This window comes from Acanthisitta chloris, unplaced genomic scaffold (assembly GCF_000695815.1).
Source record: "Acanthisitta chloris isolate BGI_N310 unplaced genomic scaffold, ASM69581v1 scaffold8797, whole genome shotgun sequence".
NCBI lineage: Eukaryota > Metazoa > Chordata > Aves > Passeriformes > Acanthisittidae > Acanthisitta > Acanthisitta chloris.
This window is the reverse complement of record NW_008683181.1, coordinates 5,793-32,327: the sequence shown is the minus strand read 5'-3', so window position 1 is coordinate 32,327 and position 26,535 is coordinate 5,793. Positions and strand designations below refer to the sequence as shown.

At 37.3% G+C, this 26,535-nt stretch overlaps 1 protein-coding gene across 1 annotated transcript in view; it reads right to left on the bottom strand.

Moving 5' to 3' along the window:
* The window catches only part of LOC103806146 (atrial natriuretic peptide-converting enzyme-like), a gene marked incomplete at its 5' end in the record, with an annotated part of 71,592 nt that extends 45,697 nt beyond the window's left edge, over positions 1–25,895 (bottom strand). Inside the window, 2 exons of the mRNA XM_009078825.1 lie at positions 6,869–7,079; positions 25,443–25,895. Of these exons, the coding sequence (XP_009077073.1) occupies positions 6,869–7,079; positions 25,443–25,895 (664 nt within the window). The remainder of the gene's footprint in view (positions 1–6,868; positions 7,080–25,442) is intronic.
* Positions 25,896–26,535: the final 640 nt, after the last annotated feature.

Genomic DNA, 26,535 nt, shown 5'->3' with positions numbered 1-26,535 from the left:
AATTACACATACCTGGAGAAAGGGACCTCTGAGAAAATATGTTCATTAACTACAGGCATTTTGGCTCATGCCACATCATTATCTATACTCTCCCTAGCACCTCTTGCAAAAGCAAACTTTATATTTACTACCTTTATACTTAGGACCAAGTAGTTGTGGCTCCTGAAGTGATGAGTATGACATGTTGACTTCAAGGTCTGAGTTCTCAGGGCCAATGCAAAATGTAATCTTCTCATTAGCACACTGTTTTCTGTTTTATGAATGACAGTTACACAAGACTAATAAAATAACTCATGATGTATGAAATTATTCATGAGTAATACAAGCTGCATTGAGAAGAAAGATACATCTTCAGAACTGTCACTTCATTACTGCTGTTTCTTTGATTATCTTTATTTGTTTCTTAGCAAGATGGTCCACTCCAATATTTCAGAAAAATGTGACCATTCCTTTCTTGTTGCTGTAAAACAGTTCTGTTTCACCTTGAATTAGCATGTTGTCAATTTGAGGGTAGATTGGAGCTGAAACTAAATATTTACATTGTGTAAGAAAGACTTTACAAAATGCTTCTCATGGCATGTTGACAACCTGCCATTAGCAACTCTATCTTCAATATTTTACTTGTCAGAAACTTAGACTACACAATCACTGTTATTATAGCTATTGGTGAAATTACAGCTATTAGAAGGTTGAAAGAAAAAAGTATTCATTTGTTCTGCTGTTTCAGGCTTTCTCAAGTAACACACACCCTATGTATTCCTCATTTTTTCTGCTAAACAGTAACATTTATGTCAATTCTCTTAGAAGAATGCTGTAAATCCACAATGAAAGACGCAAAACTGAATCAACAGAATGACTAGGAGACAGAGAACACTATTTGTGTGGGCAAACATTCACAACTTTATCACACCCTCTTTAATTTTTGAGTTCTCTTCTGACAGGATTTGACTATACATGTTTTTCATTAGCTGGATCTCCAAGGTTGTGTGGTTCAAGCTGCAATTGTGCTTACATGAACCACAATTAGGTTTAAAAACTGAAGGCTGGATTATGACTTGCTTATGTATTCAAAGGCAGATTCTACAACAGTATGTTTTCTTGCACCTAATGAGTCTGCTGCATCCCCAAGGGCTCAAAGCCAAGACATGGCAACATTTAAAACAAAAGACATGTGTTTTCAAACATGCTAGGGATAAAGCACTTCATCCACTGAACATCACCTCTGCTTTATTCATGATTAAAAAGTTGAAGTTTATAATCTTCCGTATCTCCTTGATAGACAACCACTGCCAAAACCCCATCTGGAATAGCCTCTGAGTCGTGTTCACTTGGGCTAGAGAGGCACCATTAAAAAAGAAAGGATAATAAAAGAATGAAGCAACTCCCTCAGGGTGTGAAACGGCAGACTGCAAACTCAGGAAACAACTCGTAGCCACTTAAGAAGCATCTAAAAGTAGTTTCCATCCCATGTGCCCGAGTCATGGCAAGAAACACACTGGATGGAGTCATGAGAGGAACATGAAGAGACAACACAGTGGGTGGTAGGAGAAAATTGTCCACCTTCTTCCTCAGAGAACTGGTGATTGTTACCAGTGCTGTAGCTTAACTTTAAAATTGAGTAACACCAACTTCAATGAAAATATTACACACAGACTTAGGACAGAGGATTCTAAATGTCCTTCCAGGAGCGTTTCTCAATACATGTGCTTCAAAAATGACTCTGAAATTATAACTTCGCAAGTGTGTAAAATTTAAACATTTCTTAAAAGCTGCAGAATGGCAAAGTTCTCTGTGCAGCTATAACTTGACATCTCCACACAGGTGCATTATAAAAAGATGCTATAGTAGCTGTGTCAGAGTTCTTAGCAGCTGCTATTTTGCCTTAGCATATTTACCTGCTTTTGTCACCAAATTAAGCAGACTAAAACAAGACTAAAACCTGCCAGTGGAGGATTTCCTGTACAAACTCACGCATATCCATACGTCATTCATACACAATTAAATACATTATGGACTTTGCATAATAGATATTGACAGCAAAAATTCTCATTAGGTATGTAAACAAGATCTATGTGATCAGTCAACTTTCTCTCCTAAATATTTCAAAAGCCTCAATGAACTCTAAAAAATAGTTGTTATATAATATCTTGTTATTCTTAAAAGCTTAACTGTGCACTGTGATAAAAAAATAATTTTACTGTAGGCAGAAAAAACAAAGAACACGGATAAGCTTAGAGTGCAGTTCACAAAAGCAGGAAATGGAAATAGCCATATCACTGATCTCACAAATGGGTTATACTAAACATGAGAGAGAGATCTCTTACTCCATGAAGTTTGATTCTTTTCCATATTCTATAAGGACATGAACAAAATTGCCTTCGTCTCTTCCTTATGCCTCACCCCAAATTTGCGTTCAGCTATTGTCAGTTTATAATAAAAGCCAGAACACATACTTACTGATTTGGGTTTTGGACCTAATATTTCATCCTAGTTTATGTTCATAATGAAAATGAGACTTTTTATATTCTTCCTTTTTATAAATTACAGAAAACAAATTAAGACAATGAACCAGCAAAAAAAACCCCACAGAATTGAATTTGCCACTATGAGTCATAACAGAGCAGCTCTTCAAAGGGTATTTGACTGATGCAAACTATTCACAGCTTCTTAGAACCTATTTAGTATTAATTTACTTTTCTCTAATTAACTTCCCCCACCCCAGCATACTATGTAGCACTATTCTGACTTCTTTGCCATTTTACAAATCTTTACCTGGCTACTGTTTTGTGCAGCATAGATACTAAAGCACAACAAAAATATTTGTTATATATAGATATTAACATGATAAACTTCTTTGTAAGAAAGAGTTTTAAAATCAAAGAAAACCTTTTCCCTTCACTGTATTATTTTTTCCTTTAGAATGAACCTGAGGGGGGAATAATAAAAATAAAAATAATCAAGAAGTCAAACTATGGCAGAGTTTTTTCCTCTTACATTCACTGTGTATTACAACACACGTCAAATGAATAAATGATAATGAGTGAAATTAATTTTCAGACTTGAATCAAGAGTGCAAATTATGTACCTAAAGACGCAGGACATGTGTCACAGGCTCAGTTCTCTGTTCTACTGCTTAGTCTCAGCCTCCCTAGCTATTAATGTGACAGCATTAGTTTCTCTCCTTGTCCTTTACTTGTTCTCTTCATCTGGGCTATAAACTTTCAGATGCAGGAGGCTGCACCTTGGTGCATGTTTGTACAGCACCCAGCATAAAAAAACAGGATCTCAAATAGACTCTGAGCCCTAACTGAAGACAAGCCACTCCACAATTCCATTTTCAAAGATGTTTGACATGAAAAATAAGTATAATTGAGTTAAAAGACAGAAATGCAAGGTGCATGAGAATTTTCCCATGGGAACATATTACACTTTCTTATTTGCAATGTCCTGATACTATTTTCTCGGTAGGGCTTAATTTAACTTTGGTCTCTAAAGATTACATACGCTGGGGATCTATCAATGGAAGGCATTTCCTTGGCTTTTTGGAATACATTTCTACATCTATACAAATTACGGCCAAGTAATAAGCAAGCAAAAAGTCATACTGCACTTCAACTTTCCGTGTTCCACTTTCACACAGGTACTTTCAAATTTTTTCTTTATTGGAAAGTAGTATAAAGATACTGTTAATTATTTTCTTAAAAGAGCAGGGCTAGCTGATTGTACATCAGTCACTGAAATTAAATACAGCTTTTAGAATTAATATATTTTTACTGCCACATATGATTTTCACTGCAGTAAGATACAGAAACAGATTTTTGAAGAGCACTGTGGTAATACTCAGAAATCCCAGTACTAACTACACTGTGTGTTATGCAAACACTGAATATGCTCTCTGCTTAGAAACTTCATCTCCTTCAAGTGTTAATGAATACAATATTTGTAAACACATCAAAGATAAATAGGAAGCAAATATAAGTTTAAACATCAGAGAAAAGTTGTGTAATGACAGCTCACTGGATGCCAAAGACTAGTGTTTGTAACTTTCCTTCTTGTTGCTTCTTGTAAAGCATTGTTATAATTATTGCTCCCATGGCTGCAAGCTGCCAACATATTCTTTTGATGATACTCAAGTATAGACATCTAAGCAGCACTAGAGTTTCATTTCTTCTGTACTGTGTAAGCAGCATTTGTCAAATTATGCTTTACACACATTAGAAACAACTGCTCCATGAAACACAGAGGTATCAATAGATTAAAAATTGTGATCATATAAGCATTGACATTAGAGAGATACAGCTGTAATCAACTGGAAGAACTAGTGAGAATGTCAGTAACAACTGTTCACCACACTAGCATATGTCTTGTGCTATTTTGTGTTAAAAACGACCATAGTCCCAAAAAGGACTACAGCATATGGGCAAATCCCCATTCATTATCATCAGAGTCATTCCACAGTGACTCTTCTGCTTCTCCTTCAGCATGTTTCTACATACCAGATTCCCCTGTTCAACTGACCTAAAACAGGCCTCTTCTTTTACTTCTTTCTATCTGAACTCAACGTATAACAAGTAACTTCCCCCTGTTATGACAAGAGCTTTTTCCCAGATCTCACTGAAAGAAGTTATATGGGGTGGGGACTGGAGTAAAATGGGAAGAGAAGGTGTTAAATAACTACCCTTTTCAGATATGATGCTTCTTTAAATCAGTATTCTCATCTGTTTGCCTGCAGTTGGGTGCTAAAAGAATGACAGTAATAAAATCACTCAGCTGCCCACACAAAAAAAAAAAATAATAAAATATTCTTCTTTAAAGAAGAAACCAGGAGTTAAATTAGGACAACTCAGGTTTAGTAAACTAGATTTAACTAAGCAGCACATTGTCAATCCACTCTTAGGGTTCTTCCTGTGCTTGTCACTCCAGCTGCATAGACTACATTTTCAGTGACATCCCTGGCACCCTCTGGAGACATTACTTAAGGTGAAGTCAGAATCCAATGTAATCCTGCACCTTTTACAGTCTCACATTGGACTTTCTTCCCCATCAGCCTGCAGGGGCCACAATAGTTTCCACAAAAAAAGATTTTAAAATGCAAATTGAGGGGGCATTGTGACCTCCAGAACATAAAACAGGACATAGAAATCCAGTTCCAGCTTTGACACTAAAAACTAATGGGAGAAGGTTGCTGTTCAGGGGAGGTTAGAGGTGGGAGTAGCACACATTGAAAAACCCTTACTTGAATCTCAAAGCATTCTGGTTGCCACTGAAAACCAGAGCAAAAACTTGCATGTTCCAAACACCAGTTTAACTTCTATGCTTTTTAAATTAGCAAGGCATAATGTAAGCTGTGCAAGAAAGATCTTGTCAAGAAAAAATGGAAAAAGCATAAAATTTATACTTTCACCACTCTGCTTACTTGATTATGTGTTTTGCACTTTTGACACACACCACTCACTCTCAAAAGCTTTGTGAAAGTGAAATTACTAACAAAGAAGAATAAGTGAAGCAACAGAGAAATGGCCTGTTCAGTTGTCGGGCATTTAAATGCACCAATTTATTACCTGAACTTATTTTTCTTATTTTGTTCAATGATTTCTAGAGACAGCAGGTAGTTTAATGCTGTATGTTATCAGATTCTTCAATTGGAACAATTGTAATAGTGAATTGGAGCAGAGGGGCTATAACTAATAATGCACTCAATCTAACAGGGTTAATTGTAAACAGCTTTTGCTAGACTAACAAAGATATGTACAAAGGTGTACCTGGATTAAACCACTCAGCCACTCTAATAGTCAGTCTCATTCCACTCTTACCTGTGCTGCCTTTCCTCCACTCTAATCCTCTCCATATAATCATCGTACACCTTTCTTCTGGGTTAATTTTCTGTCAGTTTAGTGAGCTTAATTGGCCAGTCCAGGAATCACTCCGATGCAATGGAAATGGCAGGCATGTATTGCCTATATATTGCCTGGAGTGAGACTGTACATTTCAATGGCAACTGTGTTTTAGACCAGTTCTCATAGAACTTTTTTCATAAGCATCCTGTCTCTTCTAAACTGCACAGCTTTCAACTCCCTGGTTCTTGTTATGTTATTTGAAACACTTAATTCAATTGTCATATTCTCTTCCACTGAATTTCACAGTGGAGAAACTGGAAATAAGGAAAAATGAAAGTAAGGAGAAAGAAATCTACCCTCTCTTTTCCCCTTCAGAAACATCAAAGACTGTGTACATGTATTAAAAACAATATTTCTTTTTCCCTTTTTGTGTCATGTTTTGGTTTTAGCACTGTTAAACTCACTGATCTTTTTTCAAATCAAATTCAATTTAAAAAGTGCATGCATGTGATACTAATGCTGTGAAATTATGCAAATGTAAAAAAAAATACATGTTCCTTAAACTTCCAGCATAGTTGATGTCACCCTGAACACATCCTGCTAATCTAATACCTTAAAATAATAATTTTTCTGAAGGAAAAGACTAATGAAATTTCAAGCTTAACTAACAGCCAACCCACGTTATGCCAGTATGATACACACCCAAGGCATTAATATTTTTACAAACCATTCCATTTTGGCATCCCCAGATCAGAGACATTAGGGACAAGAATTCTGGACAGCCTTCTTCAAGAAACTAAGCCTGACTGCCCTAATATCCTGGTTTTATTCTGTACAGTGGCAATATTTTTCCTAAGGGAACTTTATTGCAGTTGGCTTATCATGGCAGAAATGTTGTCAATAGCTGTGACAGTCAGAATTTTGCAATGAGAAGGTCAGAAGCTTAGTTTGTATCCTCCTTTGTCTGGTTAGACAGAGAGTGTTTTACCACAATTGGCTCTAGCCACTGATGGATTTGCATTCCCAAATACCTGTCATCACCGTCACTGATGCATTCAGGAAGAGCAAGACTACAGCCAAACAGCATGATGTGTCGATAGCAGCTGAGACGCTTAAGATAACTGAAGAACTTCAGGAACTTTTCCATTTCAATACTTTTGACAATGGAAAGAACTGAGGTTACAGTGGTGTAGTTATATGGCAGCATTTGGCACTGGCTGTTGGTGATACTTATGCAGGCACCTGTAGAAACAAAACAATATATTTAGAAAAAAACTATCACCATTTAATAATTAGTTCGAAGCATATATTGAATTGACTAGTCAGTATATATATGATATAAAAGTAACACCAGTAGCTCACAGATCAGATTACATTCCATAATGCTATCATAATACTGTCAAAAATTAATAACAAGAAATTAAAGAAATTGGAGAAACTTGATAGCTTAGTTTGGAAAACCAAAGAGGCTCTTAGATATTTTCGCAATCCTCTGACTCTACAAACCTGGACTAGAAATAACACAAAACCAATTTCTTTCTGACACAGGTTGGATGAACGCACCATAAGAACAGCCTGGATACAAACAAATTTGGATGAAGCAAGGAACAAAAGTCACACAGAAAAAAAAAATAAGGCTAATTGGGTTCTGAAGCTGCTCTGGTTTTGGTGTTTCCATAAAGTTTTTCTTTTTGCTACCATTCTACCTTGTATCTGGCTTTCCTGACAAAATCATAGATGTGCTTACATATTTTTAGCAAGGTGATGGTTTTACCTTCACAGACTTTCCCCTCTTTCTACCAAAATAGAATTACCTGATTTTGCAGGCTTAACACCAACAATGTCCTAAACTGTTTTCCCACTCTTGACCTACCAGAGCAACCTTTTTCTGCTGGTTCCCTGTCATGTGCAACAGGCTCTCTCAGCTATGCATGATCAGCAGGTCACTTACTACACGGAGCCCTTCAGAGTGAGTTTCACAAGCCAAACACCAAATTCAGAACTTTCATCACAAACAAACTATTAAATTATAGTATTTATGGCAGCTCCCTACTTTGATGATGGCCCTTTCTAGGCCACCCAGTCAGGCTCTAGCAATATTTTTTTCACACTTGGAGCATATCCACATTGTGCAATAAGCAGGGGCCTCAGCTCATTCTCAAGGCCAGATTCTGCAACGAGTCATGCTGGAAACAAATCGAACTCATGCTAAATGACCATCCTAACTCTAGCATTCCGAAGGGGAAAATCTCTTAAGCACATTCAGGCCTTAGCACTCCTTATTATCTGAGCAAATTGGACATTGATAGCACCAAATGGGGTAGGTCCTTTCCGTCATGGGACATTTTGGGACTGGCGAATTGTGTGGGTCATTTACACCTGGTATCTCTGGACTAATACAACCTCACATAAGAGTAGCGAAAGCAAAGCATAAATTCATTAGGGGTTTTTCAAACTGCAGTATCTTTGAAGGGATGGACAAAAAAAAGGTGGGTTTCAAATTTTATCTAAGCTTGGTAGAAAAAAAAAATCCCTATTTTTTCAGTGCTTGCTGACTTTCTCTACTTTGACTCTACTTTCAGTGCCCTTTACCTTCTTCCTCTCCAGAAATTTCAACAAAAACTAAGGAATTCAGTCTTGCTCCACTGAAATAACAGCACGTCTCTCCTCATTCTAAACAAGCTGAAACTGTGTTTCTAAGTCCCCATATTAAGATTTCCCTGATTCCCAGTACTGCCAACAAGAAATTTAGGTGCCATTGTACACTCACTTTCTGCTACAATCTCTTCTCATTCCCACAGTACAGCAACTAATGGATCTGTTCATCCAGGAATCACATTTTTCCATATATTTCAAGTACAGATTCTCAATTCAGAATTATAAGTAAATGCTGGGAGACTGGCAAACAAGTGGTAAGCCTCCAAATTAAGAGAACTTTTGTTTTCAAAAGTGACTGTGTGACTTAGCACCACATGCTTTCAGTGCAGCTCCTGCTCTCAAGTTGTTTAGTTATTTTTGAAAAATACCACCAATATTAAAGACAAAATATAAAAAGTATATTTTAGTAAGAATAACAGTATTTGCATGCGTTTTTTCTCCAAATAAACAGAAATTCTGAATAATTGCAATAGCAAACAGCCACAGATATAAGAAAAGAATGCAGCATACCTCAAAATGCCTAACTATTCTACCAAATTGTTAAATCCTGCTCCATATGTACAGACTAAGTGTGTTTTACAAACTATGTGGCCCTGCAGTGTCAGAATGCTAATGTGACTGATGGTGTAACATATTTGTACTAAACGTTACAAACTAAGCCAGAAACAGTAAAGAAGGCAAATGCTAAATACACACAGAAAACCCTAAACCTATTAACTTCTTTTCTCCAGTAAAGATTCATTAATTATGGAGAATACAAAAATACATATTAAACTGGTTTTGGCAATACCCAGGGAAAGGGAAAAAGAGCAGTGAGTGGGAATAAAAACATGTGAAAAAGCTGTTGATCAGAACAGCATGGTTCCTAATTATGTGGGTCATTTCTGACATTCATCTAAATTAAGTTTTCTGTTTATCACTGGCTATTGCCAGATGGACTGAACTGGTAAAAAAGGGCTTCCTCCTATTCCACAACTGCAATGTAAGACTACAGTTTCATATTCAGTGCTGCTGAAACTAATTTAAAAAACACATTTTCCATTTCCCACTCTTCAGATTGTTCCCAGATCGAACTACCTATGGGCTGCACAAAACTTAGCTGACTGAAGAGAATTCTTTTCCAAAAGGCAAAGTTTATGGCAGCCCCAAAGATATGCAACCAGAACTACAGCCTAAGCTTAATTAATTTTTTCAGCTTTAAAACACTCTAGCATCCCTCTAATGATAAGGTCATGACTCCTCACCCAGCAGTGATCATTGCTTCTGGAAGTTTTTGAGGCCATGCAATGAACTAGCTCTGTACTACCTGAAAAAAACAGCCTTTTCTCTCTTCGCGTGCCCCTTTTTTTTGTGGGCACAGGGTGGAGGAGAGAAAGATGGAAAAATTAACTGTTTCACTTGGATCAGTTAACCGGTTGAATAGATTTTTGGCAGCAAAAACGTTTGTTCCATGACAAGAGAAGGGGCAGTGGAGTGGCAGGAGCGGGCATAGCTTTTCACAGCAGTTGAAGCAGAGCCTTTGCACAGAGTATCATTACTGCCCAGCACCTTACAGCCCTTTGGAAGGGTTAGGAATATTCGAATTGCACCATCAGAGTCAATTCCTGACCGATGAGAAACAAAGGAACATATTTACTCTAAAAATGGATTAATAAATTTGGTGCAACTCTGCAATCTGAAAACATCCATTTTCTAACTTGCACTATAAAACCAGATCTGGGATCTTTCCTCCTGGCATCAGCCATTTTAAATGTAATGCAGTTAAATGATGCCATCAGTTAAAGCTTATGTGAACTGCCTAGATTCTAGGTAAATATATTTTTATCAGGATTTTTGTAGAAGATACACCAAACAAGACTCTGTGTCAGGTATGCAAAGCATAACATAGTATATGCGTAAAGTATTTGGCCTGATTTTCATATCCCAGGTCAAGTTTGCTGATATTTCAATTAGAAAATAATCTTTTTAATCAGAGGAACTTCTACAGTATCTGAAGGGACTACAGGGAAGCCAGAGAGGGACTCTCTGTTAGGAACTGTAAGGATAGGACAAGGAGTTATGGATATAAATTGAAAGAGGGGAAATTTGGATTAAGTATTAGGAAGCCAGATTTTAATGTGAGGGTGGTGAGACACTGGAACAGGTTGCCTCAGGAGGTTGTGAATGCCCCAGCCCTGGCAGTGTTCAAAGCCAGGTTGGATAAAGCCTTGAGTAACTTGGTCTAGTGGGAGGTGTCCCTGCCCAGGGCAAGGGGAGTTGGGACTAGATGATCTCTAAGGTCCATTCCAACCCCTTAACATACTATAATACTATGAATTAGTTCTAAGTGGAAATCAAATTCATGCATTCTAACCTAGCAACTTGTCTAACTTTCCTACAGCAGCAATTTGCAGGCTTCTTACTATGGGAATGACCTTCTGGAAATAATTTTTTTCCAATCAAAAGCTGCCATGTTCTCCTGACCTTAAAACAATCTTGTGACTCTGCTTGATTTCACAATTTCGTATGTCAGACACATTAACCTATATAATGCCTATATAATCCTCAGATTGTCATGGACTTTTGCTCCAGACCAAAGGAGAACAGCATTCCACCTAGCATCAGGTCTTTTCAGCAAAACTTCTTTCCAAAACTCATTACTGTCTTCGAAAATTTTAATACCTCTTTTAATTTACTATGACATCTTGGTACAATTTTCATTTCAATTAGAACAGAAGATAGACAGATTTTCTTGGCCTCTCTCCAGCTATGAATTTCTCATGTACAGTCCACTTGGGACTGAACATCTGATATTGCATTTCAGATGTTTTCTCCGTAACTCAGGAAAAGCAACCCCGCAAGTGATTTTCTTTTGACACACTTAAATGGATGCCAGGAACTAGGATCTATCATTTGGCAGCCAGCCAGCAAGGAAGTCTACAAACTGTTTTCACCTTCATTCCAGTATTGGGAGTTAAAATTAACTATTTCACAACTAAAGCATAATCCCTGCAATTTCCTCACATGAATGCTAACTTGAAAATAGGATTTCCACAAGTCACAAGCCTCCATTTGCTGACACGAAGGACAGCTTGGCTGCTGAGTGCATACACTGGGTGACTGCTCCCTTCTAAATGCATTCTCAAGTTCTTCCTGGCAATTTTTCCACACTCCTATTTGTTCCCTTCCAGGACACATTATACAGAAAACACCAACCCATCCTTACAGAACAGCACACACTTACATTACACTATTGAAGAAAATAGAAAGGATATACACATTCTCAGGGAAAAACTCAACATTTCTACAACTAGGAAGAGCACTAGCTAGGTGCTCTTTAACCCCTGAGAAAACTACACTTAAATGCCAGATAACAGATATCAAGAAATTAAAGAAATTAAATATATGATAATAGATGGATAAAAATCTTAACAGTAGTGGTGTCATACTCATAAGTTTTAACACAAGAAAAGTAAGGTCTGAAGGAAAATACATTTTTAATTAAACATATGATACAGATAGAATAAAGTGTTATTAGCATTTCTGTCAAAGGAAAATTCAGCCAAAAGATTGAAATGGTTTGTGAGTTCCTTCTGGTCATGATTGTTCCACCAGTGGTTAAAACATATCGCATCAACTTCCACCAACTGCTTTCACTGTATTAACTACGGCTTTGTGTCTCATGGACATAATTTATTTCTCATAATTAAAATAAAATATAGATATAATTTCTTTCACTTTATGAGTTTTGCTTCCTCTTACACAACATAGCCTAAAACTTGCCTGTTTTTCTCAGCTTTCTCAGCATCAGGTGTATCAAAGGGGGTTCAGAGGTTGGACTCTGTGAGGAGAGGCTGAGGCTGCACCGTGCCAGACATGGACAGTTCCAGCCAGCACCAACACACAACCACAGGGCACAGCTGAGCCTCTCAGCCATGACAGCAGCACCTCTAGGAAAGCAATGTGCTGCACAGAGGAGTGAGTGAGGAAAAGAGAAGTGCGAAAAATAATCCGAGGTGAGAGAAGGAGAGGAGATGGTGCCATGTGAGATTTGGGTAATTTTTATGTGCTTCGCACTGCATGAAGGTGACTGTGGCAAGGAAGATAAACTCCATGCCAACCAAGCAAAACTTAAATAGACATTAAACTCAGAGTCATGTGGAAAAAATTCAGTGACGTTGGGAGGGGAAGTCTGAGAGGAGGGGAAATCATAGGTCACCTTTCTGTATGGAAGGCTAGACAGAAGCAACAAAAAGACAGCAATGCATCAAAGATGCAGTAACAGAATTAGATCCTTTGGATAATTCCCACTACAGGATAAAATTCTGATGAGCCTCTGTGTCAGGCTATACTGACTATAGGAGTATAAATTGGAGGAAGACATAACATGGACAGAAAATCAAAATCAAGCTGTGAGAAATAGCTTTTAAAAATCTCTAAAGACTTCAATTCTTTTCAAGTCCGATCACCAGCTCTCTATTATTTGTACTATTTCCCTCAGTATAAAATTATCAATTCTTCCAAAAAGTACTCTCTTGGATATTCTGCAGCTGTTTGTGTATGGACATATTTTGAATCACAGTTTGAAATCAATAAAGAAATTTCACAGAGAGTTTGGGCATACTACTCAAAATACACCAGTCAAACTAAGGCACAATTTTTTTCCTACTTGCAGGTTGGATCCAGTTCACTTGGCTTTGTTGTTAATCAGTTAAAATCAATTTTTATTTTTCTGTTTTCCCTTAATATTTCCCCTTCAAGATTCCTGAAAATACTTGTCTTCCAGACACCTGTCCTAAATTTGCTGTTGTAAATAGTGAGACAAAGAATGTCTTTCATTTCTTCAACAATTTCAAGCTTTTCAGTGTCTGAAGGATTCTTGCCATCTATTGGAGACCCCTGCTGTCTCCTCCCCAGAATGTCTCTTATTCTGGATGCAGTGGAAATTACTCTTTATATGGCATAACCTCCCATGTCATTACATTTCCTTTCATATTCCATCTTTACCTTCTCTTCACTTTCTGTATTACAATGTCAGCTTCGTTCTCTAATTTCTACAATCTGGTATTGTCAGTGTGACACTTCCTTTCAGATAGAACTTGTATGTCCCTATGCATATACTTTTTTCCTTGCCCAAGCCACAATAATCATTACTTACAATGAGTACATATTACTTTTCAATCATGAGTGCAATTTACCCTCCAGCAACTTGCTTGTGTTTCTTTGTTACTTTCTGCTACTTGGATTTCATCCAACTTTTCTGCACTTAAAATCTTATGGTTTAGATAAGATTTTTTAAAATTATTTACACAAGCATTTAAAAAATATTTATGAGGGCATAATCTACTCTGATAAAAATCATTTGAACCTATTTTAAAATGCACAGTAACTGGGGACTTTTTTTTTTTTTGCATTGTTATCTTAGGCTTGAAGAACCATTATATTTTTATGTCACTTAACCCTCAGTTTCATTTTTTTTCCTCTCATGGAATGCTGAAACACTTAGAACACAAAAACTGCAGATGTACTTTTATCTAAATAACAAATCAAATATTTGTTTTAATCAGAGTACCTAGTCATCCTTCCAACAGTAAATCTAAATTAGAGGATGACATTTGATTTGTAAGCAGTTCAAAATGACACGTTAATGAAAACATTACAAATAAAAAGAGTGTTCTTGACTTTATTTTCCTATACATTTTGAATCACTGAATTGAATATTTGAGACTGCTATATCAAGATTTAACATCTTTCATTGCATATTCAAAATGAGACAGCCAGTTCTAAAAGGCACTGAATGTCCACAATGCACAAAGTCTTCAATTAATGCTTCATCTAATTAGAGGTGCACTACTATAATCAACATTATTTGGATGCCTCAAATCAGAGGTCAGAGGTTTGGGAAAGGTTGCAGAGCATCTCTGTCAGACCACAGATAATTAAGGGAATTCTTCAGTTGAGCACTGGTCTCAAGATCCTCGTAAAAGAAACTGCTGAGAACTCTTCACATCCTTTCACATGGGTATAAAAAGGTAGCCACAGATGACAGAGACCATTTTTTCAGAACTACTGAGGACCAGCAGACCACATTCAGATCAATAAGGGAGGTAGGTGCCAACTACTTTTTTAAAAGCAACGACTTTTGCTTATTTGGAATTTCAATCTTGAAGCTAGTCGGCTTCTCTACTGAGAGCATCTTCCAAATGTGCTGAAGTGCCTTCTAAATGAAAATGGCATTAATTTAGCACAAGCTCAAGTGTAGTTCTCAATATTTGCCTTCCCTCTTTAAATGTACCATTTTCTTGATTCCTGTAGCTCCTTGAAATGTAATGTGGGCCAAGACATATTGTCACCATAATACTGGAAAAATGAAAAATTTGCTAAAGAGACATCTGTAAATGAAGCGGGTTCCAAATTCCTCATGACAAGGAAACTGGAGTGAAAGAAATTAAAGTAACACAATGAATGAAGAAGAGCTGAATGCTGTCTACTCATCTCTGGTTCCTACTAGGATTCTATTCAATTGCACGTATTCCCTTTGTATCTACTGAGGTACATTTGCACAAAATCAAAACAGTATTTTAAACTTCCACTCAAACTGACACCTGAAAATCATGTACATAATACATGTCATTGCCTTTGATTAGCTCAAAACTTCTGCTAGAAAAATAAGACAAAATTCACTTCTGCAACTGTATTAAATAAGTGTTTTATGGTACCTCGATAATAGCAATTTTAATAATGATTCCATGAACAAAAAATAAGTCAATAATAAGCATATAGAATGGAAATGTCATGGTTCAAAAGCATTTATTTCTTAAGGTTTCTTCACTGATGTACACCAAGCAACATTTTCCATTCTTACACCTAAAACACAGGTCCTTTCACACAACTAAAGCATTCCTTTATTATATATTCACTTTCTAAAAAAGTAGTGCAAAAAGCTTTAGTTTCAAGATTAAAATTAATCTCCAGTTTTTAAAGATGGAGACTTACTGGGGAGTAAATTATTCTACAGCTTCCTTTCTTTAACCTGATGCCAACTACTACAACATAGGTTATTTGCCAAAAGAAGTCACAAGATCAGTATTCCCTTCGTTGCTGTCTCTCACTTATATCTGCTCTCTGTTAAAAAAAACCAAAAAACACTAAAATTACAAGGGGTTGCTCTATCACACTCAAATAAGAGGGGCAGATTCTCCCCATCTTAGGTTGCTATGGTGACTATATTGGTCACTGTTAATAACCAAATCAACAGAAGTGACTGTGGATGGCAAAAATGTTCTAGAGCCATATGAGATTGCTTTGAACCTTAATCATGCTTCATGACCTATCCATTTTGACTCTTTATTCACCACATCACTGAAACTCCAATATCCACCAACTTATTTTCACACTGCACATATTCCATGGTCCAATGTAACTATATTGCTAAAGTGTCCCTTTTATACCATAGCAAAATGTTTAGGTTATTTTTAATCTAAAACATGAAGATTTGTCAAAAGATTTCACAAATTTGATTTTAGCAAACTCTTTTTGCTATAAACCTGTTAGATGTCACCAATATAAAGAGAATACTCTTTCAATACTTTGAAACAAGGAGGAGGAACAGGCTTACCCTGAGGGACTGCAGCCACAGCAAGGTCACAAATGGGAGCTGTTCCAGAAGGACTGCAGCCAGTGAAAGGGAGCCCAGGCTAGGGCAGGGAAGAGGAGTGAGGAGAAAGCAGCAGCAGAGAGGATCAGACCACAATGCCCATTCCCCATCTTCCTTGTAATGCTCACATACACAGAAGTTGGAAATGAGCCTGGGAAGAATGGCAGGGTGGGGGAAATACATTCCAGTTTTTGTCTTTGTTTCTCACCATGTAACTCTGGGTATATTAATATATAAAGTAAGATCTTTTGTTCAAAATGAGGTAATCTCATTTTGAACTGCTCGAAGAAGACATGCCTATTTGCATGTAAATCTGGGTTTTTAAATACTTGTGCTGGGCTGGTCTCAGCTAAAAATGCTAAAAATGCCACAGCCAAGACTGATAACACACATTTTAAGTTCCTGATGCCTATAAAAACTAAAGTCAAGTTAAATGAGCTGGTTCTGCACATCTTTTGTAGGCTTTTTCTATAAGAACTAGCCTATGGTTAATTCAAACTTGGCATTCAAAACCAAATTTCAGAGAAAAATAAATTCCACAGATTTTGTAACATCCACATAGCAATAAACTCATCAGTGATGGAATCATCCCTTCCATGACACTTCTCATTACCTTTGCAACTGGCAAACTAGTTGTACTGTGGAAATAAAAGAGTTCATACCTAAAAGGTATGAAGAAGGAGCGAAGGAAAAGACAACAGGAATACTTAACTTCACACTCTGTTGTAATATATTACACACAACTGTGAAGGGCAGGGTCCCCATTTCTAATAGCCTCTCTTGACAAGATCAAGATGCCCTTGGGAAGCTGATGAGTATTTCTGTCTCTGTGGTATTTTACCACAGAGACTGTGGTAGCCCACAGTCAACACATTTTTGGTAAATACTGTGTCTGTAGACAGTGCAAAATAAAAACTCTGTAGAAACTAATGCCTCCATTAGCAAAATGCAAACATGATGAAGGGGACAGAAAACAATGTAAAAAGGACTCCCATTTGATCTGCTAGAACAGAGATCCTCTATAGTATACTGCAAAATGGAAACATGGCTTAAGAAGCACTTACATAAAGGCACTAATAGCTTTTATTTTAGGTGATAATGGCCATAAATGATTTTTGGAAACCTGGTTTATCAGAAGATAATGATTTTTGGAAACCTGGTTTATCAGAAGAAATTTACACAGGAAATGTAATGTCTTGATCCCTCAACAGGAGTGCACTTACACAGCTTTAATGCAGCACAAAGACATAATCCCAAGAGAAGTAGTATTAGTTTGTTACATTTACACATGGGTAGACATTTGACAAACTCGTATCTCCTGAGTGCTCACACTCCTGTTTCAGAAACAGTGATGGCAGCCCAAAGGTATAGGCAAGGTACTGCCAGAGTAAGCTTCTAACAGAAGGTCATGAGTTTTCTTAGGTCAACTGACACAGTCAGAAAAACATTTCACAAGACAATTGAACTGATGCAATGGTGCAATATTGCTTCCTCTAACCATGTGTGCTTGCCATTTCCTTTGAAACAACTTTTGTGCCAAACCACCCAAGAGCTAACTTAGCCAATGTTAGAGCTGGGTCAGCTCGTTGAGCAGACAACAAATATCAGCACATGAAAAGCATACAGCACTGTATGGTTCTGAGCAGTGGGAATGGGGACATCATCTTAGCAACACTAACTGCTAAATGAAGCCCAACGGACTCATAATAACTCCTGTGAGGAAGAGGGAAACAAGATTTTTCAACAGCAAATCCCATCTGTGGATCTGAAATAGTCAGCCTCTGGGACTAGCTGGAAACAATTGCTCTGTATTTCATTTCATTCAGCTAATGAATTATACAATTTGAAAGGAATGAGTGATTGTCAACTCCCCCTTGTGCTCTGCAGGTACCAAAGTGAGAGGTGATAAGGCTACTGACCACCTGCAGTAGAGAGAAAAACAATTCATTATCTCCCGGGTCACAGAGAGGGGATTAGCCAAGAGGGAAACACAACTCCTATTTCAACTCAGAGTTGAAGTGTTATCATAATTATTTTTTTTACAGCAATCTGTACCAGCTGCTGTAGAGTGGAACACCACACCCAATCTGCCCCAGACACTTCTTGCTCAGAGCAAGTCATAAATTCTAACTCAGTTATTCTCCTGACCAAAGAATATAGCAAAAGGCTGGACTCTTCATGAACCTACTGCACTTTTTTGGGCTTCACTTCTTTCACCAAGTTGCCTCCAGACACTGCTCATTTTGGCTAAGGCACATACTTGCTTCTTTAATCCCTTGGGCAGGCACAGCTGAGAGCAGGTAAACTCAAGAGCCAAAGGTGAGGCTGAACACTTACCCCCCTTGAGGTGTAAACTGGCCTGTATTCCAGATCTGGTATTTTGATTAGTCATTTCCTAATTACAGGATTCTTTAGTGAAATTTGAGACATATTTCTAAGAACCTACCATTAAATAAACAAAAGGCACATATTGAAATTAATTTTAGGATTAGATCTAGCATTAGAGACTACTTTCCATGGCATATTAAGTTGGACAGGATTTTGCTATTGTTTTGAAACATGTGCATGACTTCAGCACTCTTGATAGGCTTTGTTAAAAAAAAAAGGGATAAAAAGTGGTAGCTTCCACTGCACCCAGGCAGGCATCCAGATGGTTTTGCTTGGTTGTTCTTGTGGGTTTTTCTAACAAATGTGTTTTCAATAAGTGAAAATGAATGCTAGCTTGACTGACAATATGTAATTATGTATCAATACTGTTATGTTCAAAACAAAACAAAAAAACACAGTGCTTTGTAAAAGACTCAGAATAGTTGAGGTTATGAATAGGTCAGTATAGAAATAAGCTGTGCCTGAGCTGTCCCAGTTGTCCCTGGTTAATTACCTTTCTAGAATAGTGAAATTACTCTTCTATTTAATAAAATGTTAGGCTCCTTTTTTCCAAGTACATCTCAAGATGATAACTATACCCACCTCGGTTTCAGGCAAAATTAACACAGTAAACCCCTCCCTATGAAATTTGTCCAGAAACTAAGCACAGAACACAGCACCACACTGCAGAACATTGCAAGTACACCCAACCTACATTCTGCAACCTGCAGTTTCTGGTTTGCAGGTGCAGCATAAGATCCATGTGTTGATCCTCAAAGCCCTGGCTAACTAAGGACTAATCAGTCCTCAAATTAACTGTTTTTCCTATGGAAAATTCCCACAACTATGGTTTTCAGAGGTATGTATGTGGTTGTTTCATTACAACAATTCATTGTCTGTAAAAGACCATTTGCAATAGCCAGAAATAATGCAGCCTAGCCCTTCTGAATTTGATAGCACATTTGGCAGAATATATGTTGCAGGACATCATACAGAACTTCCTTGGCCCTTTCTCTATTTGACTGCTACTGACTCTCCTGACATGCAGTCCTAAGAACCAACAATGATAAAACAGGCAAAGTGATAAAAACCAGGGCTTTGCTATCAAATTTAGTGAAAATTCATCATGTGCTTCTCTTTGAAGTCATTAATTTTGCCATGTGAAATGCAAATATAATTTTCAATTTCTGCTAGGGAAGAAAAGCAGAATGGCTCTAGTGATTATTCTGACTAGTGAAAAATAATGCATTTTTAAACAAGGAGTGTATTACCAAAATTTTAAGGCAGCTTTTTCACTTTGCTTCTTTAATTTTGAAAGAAAATGTAGGTAAAAGTGATAAAGAAACAGAAGCTAGCACTGGAAGAGAAAAGTACTCTCAAGCATGAGCTCAAGGACCAACAAAATCCGTAGTTACCATATTAGTCTACTCATGTTTGCATTTGCATGAGAAAAATACAGTGGAGTGGCTAAGCTCCTGGCCTGGTACTTAGGAGACTGTTTATGTTCTCCTACGCCAATCTGAAAAAACAAGACCACATTCCCTTCAAGAAAAAAATCAAGTTATAACAACATTTAAAATTATTTTTTTGAGGACTAGAATACCCCGAAATATCTACCGTAAGTCTGCTAGTGATATCACTCTTTATATAATTGGGTCTATTCCGAATTGTGTGAAGAATTTGAGCTAGAAGACAAATTAGATCACTGCTGGAAATACTGGGGGTTAAGGAGATATAAACCTATGGTCTGGCTTACTGGATACCTTAGCTTCAGAAGCTGAAGCTGCCGTGCCAGGGAGTGAAGCCACGGGCTGTGGCTCAAGATAGAATCATAGAATCAACCTCGTTGGAAGAGACCTCAAAGATCATCGAGTCCAACCCTTGATAAAACATCCAACCCAAGATAAAGCTTGGCTATGTGACTCTTCATGTTAAGAGCTGAACACTGTCACAGTTCTCTACTCAAACTGGTTTTGTGAAATGGCAGAGGGGTTGCTAGACTGTTTGCTAGAAGAGGAGGCTTGATGCACACAAGAAAGGGATGTTAAATAAACATATGCATACACACCTGGGAGTGGAAGAAACAACATCATAGACTAATATCTCTTGTCCCCATGCATATTCCATTCATGTACAGGATGCTTTTCTAGGAAGAATGTCAACCCTTGCTTGCTCTCCTTCCCATCTCCTCAAATCAGCAGTTTTACAAAACAGAGTCTGCTTCATCCATTTCTCACTTTAGTGCCTAACCACAGTCTGCTTTTGGTTCAGAGAAAAAAGTACCAATAAAATTGTACTGATATTTATCTTGGAAAAACATCCTTTTTATTTATGATAATTACTGTTTAATTTGTGGATCTTTTTCTACTAAGCACTGACTGACAGATGAACAGAATATTACTGCATGTATTTCTAAATTCCATGATATACACTAATGAACCTCTTGGTTCCTCTTCCTAATGTTTTTGCTATCAGAAAACTCTCCAATGAACCATCCTAGTGACTTAGGACCATGGCCTATGACTTCAGAAAACATTTAAATATGAAGTCACACAAACCCAAACCCCTCAACAGGAAAAAAAGTTCCTTCACTTGCTTTCCAGCAGAGAGGTAACACAGGATAGGTTTAACTCAGAAACTGGCCTTTGGTAGGGGGCCAGCATTATATATTCAAGAAAAATTCCAATAATATCGGACAAGTATAAGGAACAACCACCTAGGAGTATAACAACAACTGGCGATGTAAAAACCTGAACTTTCACAAGTCAGAGATTGCCACTGGACTACTGTGTCTAAATGTCCCAATAGATCAACCCCTCATCAAGTTCTCAAAGCATTTTCATGCTTTCTGGTTTTCCCATTATCCTGTGGCAATGAGTTCCATGATGTCTCTCTGGATTTTTATTTTTTTAAACTTACTGCCTGATGGAGGAGGCAGGGGGGAAGGGCAATTCCTGATATAATGAAAAACAGTGAGCAATTGTTCTGTTTCACCAGGACACTCAAAATGGTATGAGCATCTACCACAACCACTTACTCATATGCCAGCTGTTATCCAGAAGGAAAACGGTGTCTTCCTCCTATTCACTGCCTCCCCACATCTAAGCCACTCCACATCTCTACTGGTCTAGTTGCCTGCTAATTGCCTTTTCCAATTCTAGTTTTATCTTTCTGAAGTTATACACTGATGTAATGAGATTTTTCTGCTTTGTTCTTTGTTGACTTCATGGCAGTGTCTAACACCCTGTTCTTTAACAGTCCTGGACCCAGAAAAACTATCAGCTCCTTTTTTGGTGGCAACACTAGCTGAAATCCAGCATTGTAATCAATAGAGTTAGCATTTTTCCCCACTCTCAGCATTCTTTTGCATCTACTGGCACGAAGTCATTTTTTTCTTTCCACTATGAAACCTTTATGTAATTCCCACTATCCATTTTAGACAGATAATTCTGTGTTACCAGAAATGTTGTTACTTGACTATTCACTGTTTCCCCAGATTGGAAACCCTGTAAGACTCCATCAGTAGCCTTCTTCAGTGTGGAGCCCAACCATTAATTTTTATTTTTCTTTCTGTCTTTTAATGAACATGTAGTATGTGAGATGAGTGTCTTTAAGACTTTGCTATGAAGACTCTTGTTAACAGTATTTTGAAAAGCCAAGTATGTTGTATTAACCAGCATTTTCACTGACTCCTTCAAAGAGCTTTTTAATAGATCAGTAAGGCATTGTAAAATCAAAATAAACTTCTTCATCTCTTCCTTGTTGTATCATGCATTCCCATTTACCCACTAATCTATTCTTTACTAGAATTTCTGCCAAAGAACTTCCTTCTGCTTCAAGGACTTTTCAAATAATTGATGTCATATGTGCCAAATTTCATTCCTCTCCAGTTAGTAACTCAGCAATGTCTTACTTTTGTTATTTTAAAGTCTTGACTGAATACCATATGGTCACAGTGTTTATCATTTCTCTTATTGTTGTCTTTTATTGAAGCTGCCATTCACCAGTAAAGTAAACCCAGTGCTACAGATACTAGCATCTGAGCAAAAACATAACAGCCACAAGAATGTCAGTCCAAATGTCTTCAGAGAATTTTGACTGATTAGCTTTGCACTAGTAGTCTCTATGCTGTATGACATATCATTTGTCTTTTAACACCCTGCATAAAACCAGTATAAAGTCCAAGTTCTGCATGCTTACTAAATCAACAGAAATGCATCCACCTCCCCACATCTGACCCAGATGAAACTTATACTGATAGATGATCTGCTAGTGTGCATTGATGATGATGGAACATCAGCCTCACACTTCATTTAGAGGTTAATTTCCTTATCAGATATGTTCAAACCTCTATTTTACATGGGTTCAAAAGGGAGAACACTCATTAGGACTCGCTGCAGATCACTGGGATTTGCTACCATGTAATGCTGAAGTGTCTTGGTATGCTAGGCCTAGTTTGTCCTTCAGGCATGTGCTAATTTTCATAGCTGGATTCAGACACTAAGCAAGAGACACTTAATCTACTACCACCATTCCCATGTGGTCTTTGAGTTTTACTTGTCCAAAAAAAAATAATCATTTTTAGTCCAACAGACTTCCAGTTTCACTGTTCCAAAATTTATTAGTTTTACCTCATGTCCCACTTAATCCTCCTCTCCCTCCACATCAGAATATATGAGAACTTCCTGTGGACATCAGAGCATGTTCTCTGTTACCTTAGGATTCTCTCCAAGAAGTCAAGCTTAGCGGGAAAGGAGAGATCAGAGAGACCAAGGACAAGTATAAGGAGTAAATCTGCAGAGGCCAGGCCAAGAAAGGCAGTGAGCAGCCCTGTGTGCTAGTCAAAATCCCTTGTTTTCTAGTCCTCCATGCCTTGGACAGCCATGGGAACACTGAGACCAAATTCTTCTAGATCCCTAATACATAAAGACACCCATATCTTTTATGTATCTACACAGAGAATTAAGACAGTGTCCACATGAATACAGATAAGCAAAACACTTGGAAGTGGAATCCGAGACTAAGAGGTTATTGATTGGTAACATTCTAGCTCCTGATTGAAGTATCTCAGTTTGGGAAGGGGTTTGGTCTTTTGTTTGTTTATATTTTTTTTGTTGTTTGGTTTCTTTTTTCAAAGAAACCTGTGGTATTTCAAATTTGTCTTTGAAAGCCTTTTATCCTTCTCTTTTCACACAGAAGCAATTACCTCACAGTAGAATCCCAAGTAGTCACTGCCTACTGAATACACATGCATAATGAACTGTGCTTAACAGAACACAACACACAAAGTCCTGCATAGGCTTAAAGTGCCTCTCTCTATAACACCGAACCCCAAATATTTGAAAGGTTAGAAACCTTTCAGCAACCTAAGGCTGTCCTGAGCCACTGTTGTGCTGCTCCTGCATCCACATCTTAGGAGGGAAAATATCACCTCCCATATGCACATGCATGCATATTACACACACATATTATATCCATCTCAAAAGAGTTCATTACAACACAATAATCAAAGGGAAAATGGTGATAATTAGCCAAGCTACCAAATAAGTAAATAAATGAATCATTAATAGGATTCAACTGTGCATTTATATACCTATTTTTTCTAAGTTTGGGGTGCAGGGGGAGAAAAAGAGATAATTCTGTCTAAGAAAAACCACTTAGCAAACAACCTGCAGAAAGCTTGCACCTTTCAAATGGCCTTTGAAGTTACTATAGTCTAAGGGTCAGAAGAAAATAATGACAAATCACAGATTTACAGTAAATCAGATTTACAGTAAGTTATTTTCCTTGAAAGCTACGTTTTGAGTGGGAAAATAAGATATCACTGTAACATCCTCAAAAAGGAATCTTTTCTGTGTACCAGATTTTTAAAATAGAAAGCCTTATTGAAACGTTTTCCCTACTTTTACTTCACTTGAGAAAGAACAAGAGAAAGACAAACCAGAGCTATTTTGCAACTTTTATCTGAAGAAATAATGCTTTTAAAGAAAAAATCGAGGAAAAAAATCTTGGATAGCTACTATCAGCTCTTACAACTTAAGTGAGCACAGAATCAAACAGAGGAATGACACACTGACCTGCTGCTCAAAATAACATGTAGTTCAGTGGCCTTTCAGAAATTATCACCACTGCCAGAAACCATCTCCCCATTTTCACTTCACAGAAATTTTAAAAATACATTTAATAGAGTGTGCCACTTCTAAGTAACTGATTATCTCCTTTCATCTTTTTCAAATCTCTCTGTGACCTGGGATAAGTTTTGCTTTGTGCTCTGGTGGGATCAAGAGCTAAGGAATGATAAGCAGTTCAAGAGAAACAGTGCTCAAGAGTACCCAAGTGTTTCAGCCGTTAGCAAAACAGCATCAGGTGATATTGACAGGATGAATCAATAAAATTTAAAATTATAACACTAATGATATGCACCTACTTCATAGTCAAACAAACAAACAAAGAATGCTGATCACAGTTAATTGTTTTTATTCTATCTAGACATTTTGATTATAATCCTCAGAAATGTCACTTAAATTTACTGTTACATAGAAATACTGCTTCAAATTAGAGAAGAATTCAGCCATCAAGACAGAAAAGGTTGTAGTTCAGGAAGGTACTTGTTACTTACACAGTTTTAAAGAAACATACGAAATTCAATCTGCAGCCTGCAACAACTCATTTTCAGCCTTGGTAAGCATTAATGATTATCACCAATTGAAGAATGTATTGTAGGTTTTCATACCTGAAAGAATTTACTGCATCTTCCTCAACAGATCAATCAACTGTTCTGATAAGAAGCCAGTCGTTTGCAACATGGAATGTGCACAACAAAATAAATGATCAAAAGGGACACATTCCTTAGAACTCACAGGACCACACTGGGAAGCATGCCAACAGTATGCTCTGTACTTTTGGGAGTCAGCATTATGGAGTCAAATAAAATGTAAACTTACTTTTTTTCTGATCCACTTTTTGTGACACAGGTGGACGGGTAGAACTTAATACTGGCAGAGTGGTCATCCTCTCTGTGTTGTTAAAGGATGCATCTATAGACAGCAAAGTTGCTTCCTCTGTGGTGGCAAAAAGCTGGGTGTTGTCTTCAGGGCCCTCTGCCAAGGCAGCATCGTGCACAGGCTGACGACTGAGCACTGTGGCTTGAGTTGCAAGAGCAAACGAATTTTCCTGGAAAGAGTCTCTAAATATATTTGAATTCTTGTTCATTTGGTCAACGTGGGGTAAAGGCGTCGTGGCCCAGGAAGAGGACTCTGTGCTGAGATCCATTCTGGGATCAGTCTTGGAACTGTTTTCAACTATGTTTGGCAAAAGATCATCATATGTTTCAAAGTCACCATTAACTGTGAGGACCTCACTTCCATTTGAATAAAAGCATGTTTTTTCTAACACACCTGGAAGAAAGGAAAAAAAACCACTAAAATTACCATTACCTGGAACAAATAACAAGTGTTACCAAATGTTTTGGAAGGTTAATAAATATAATGAGACAGATTTAAAAAAGTAATATTTATTTCAAAGTTAAAATTAAAGAGAACTAAAATTAAGTTACATAGAAGTAGCACATAAAGCAAAAGCTATAGCTATAGCTGCTGTAGGATAAATAGAGAAACAAACACCTCCATGAGCTTAAAATGTTTTCCTCTTACTTATGTTTTAATCTGACTTAAGGGTCACTGAATCCTTACGTGTTTAAAACTATAAAGTGCAATTTCCAGGGGCTCCAATATGCATTCATTCTATCATAGTGTTAACAAGACTGACAAGACTATTTTTTCCTCTTTTTAAATTCCATCATCTCTTGTTTTCATAGTACCACCATCTTCAGAAATCTTATTTTGAAGCTTTAAGGGAAATAATATATTTTTAATATATTTTATATTAACTCCATTTTCTCTAGTAATCACGGTAGGGTTGGACTCGATCTTTGAGGTCTCTTCCAACCTGGTTGATTCTATGATTCTATATAGGATTATGTAATTTAACTACCACTGCTAAATACAGATCCATGAGCTCTTCGTCATTCTTCTCTGA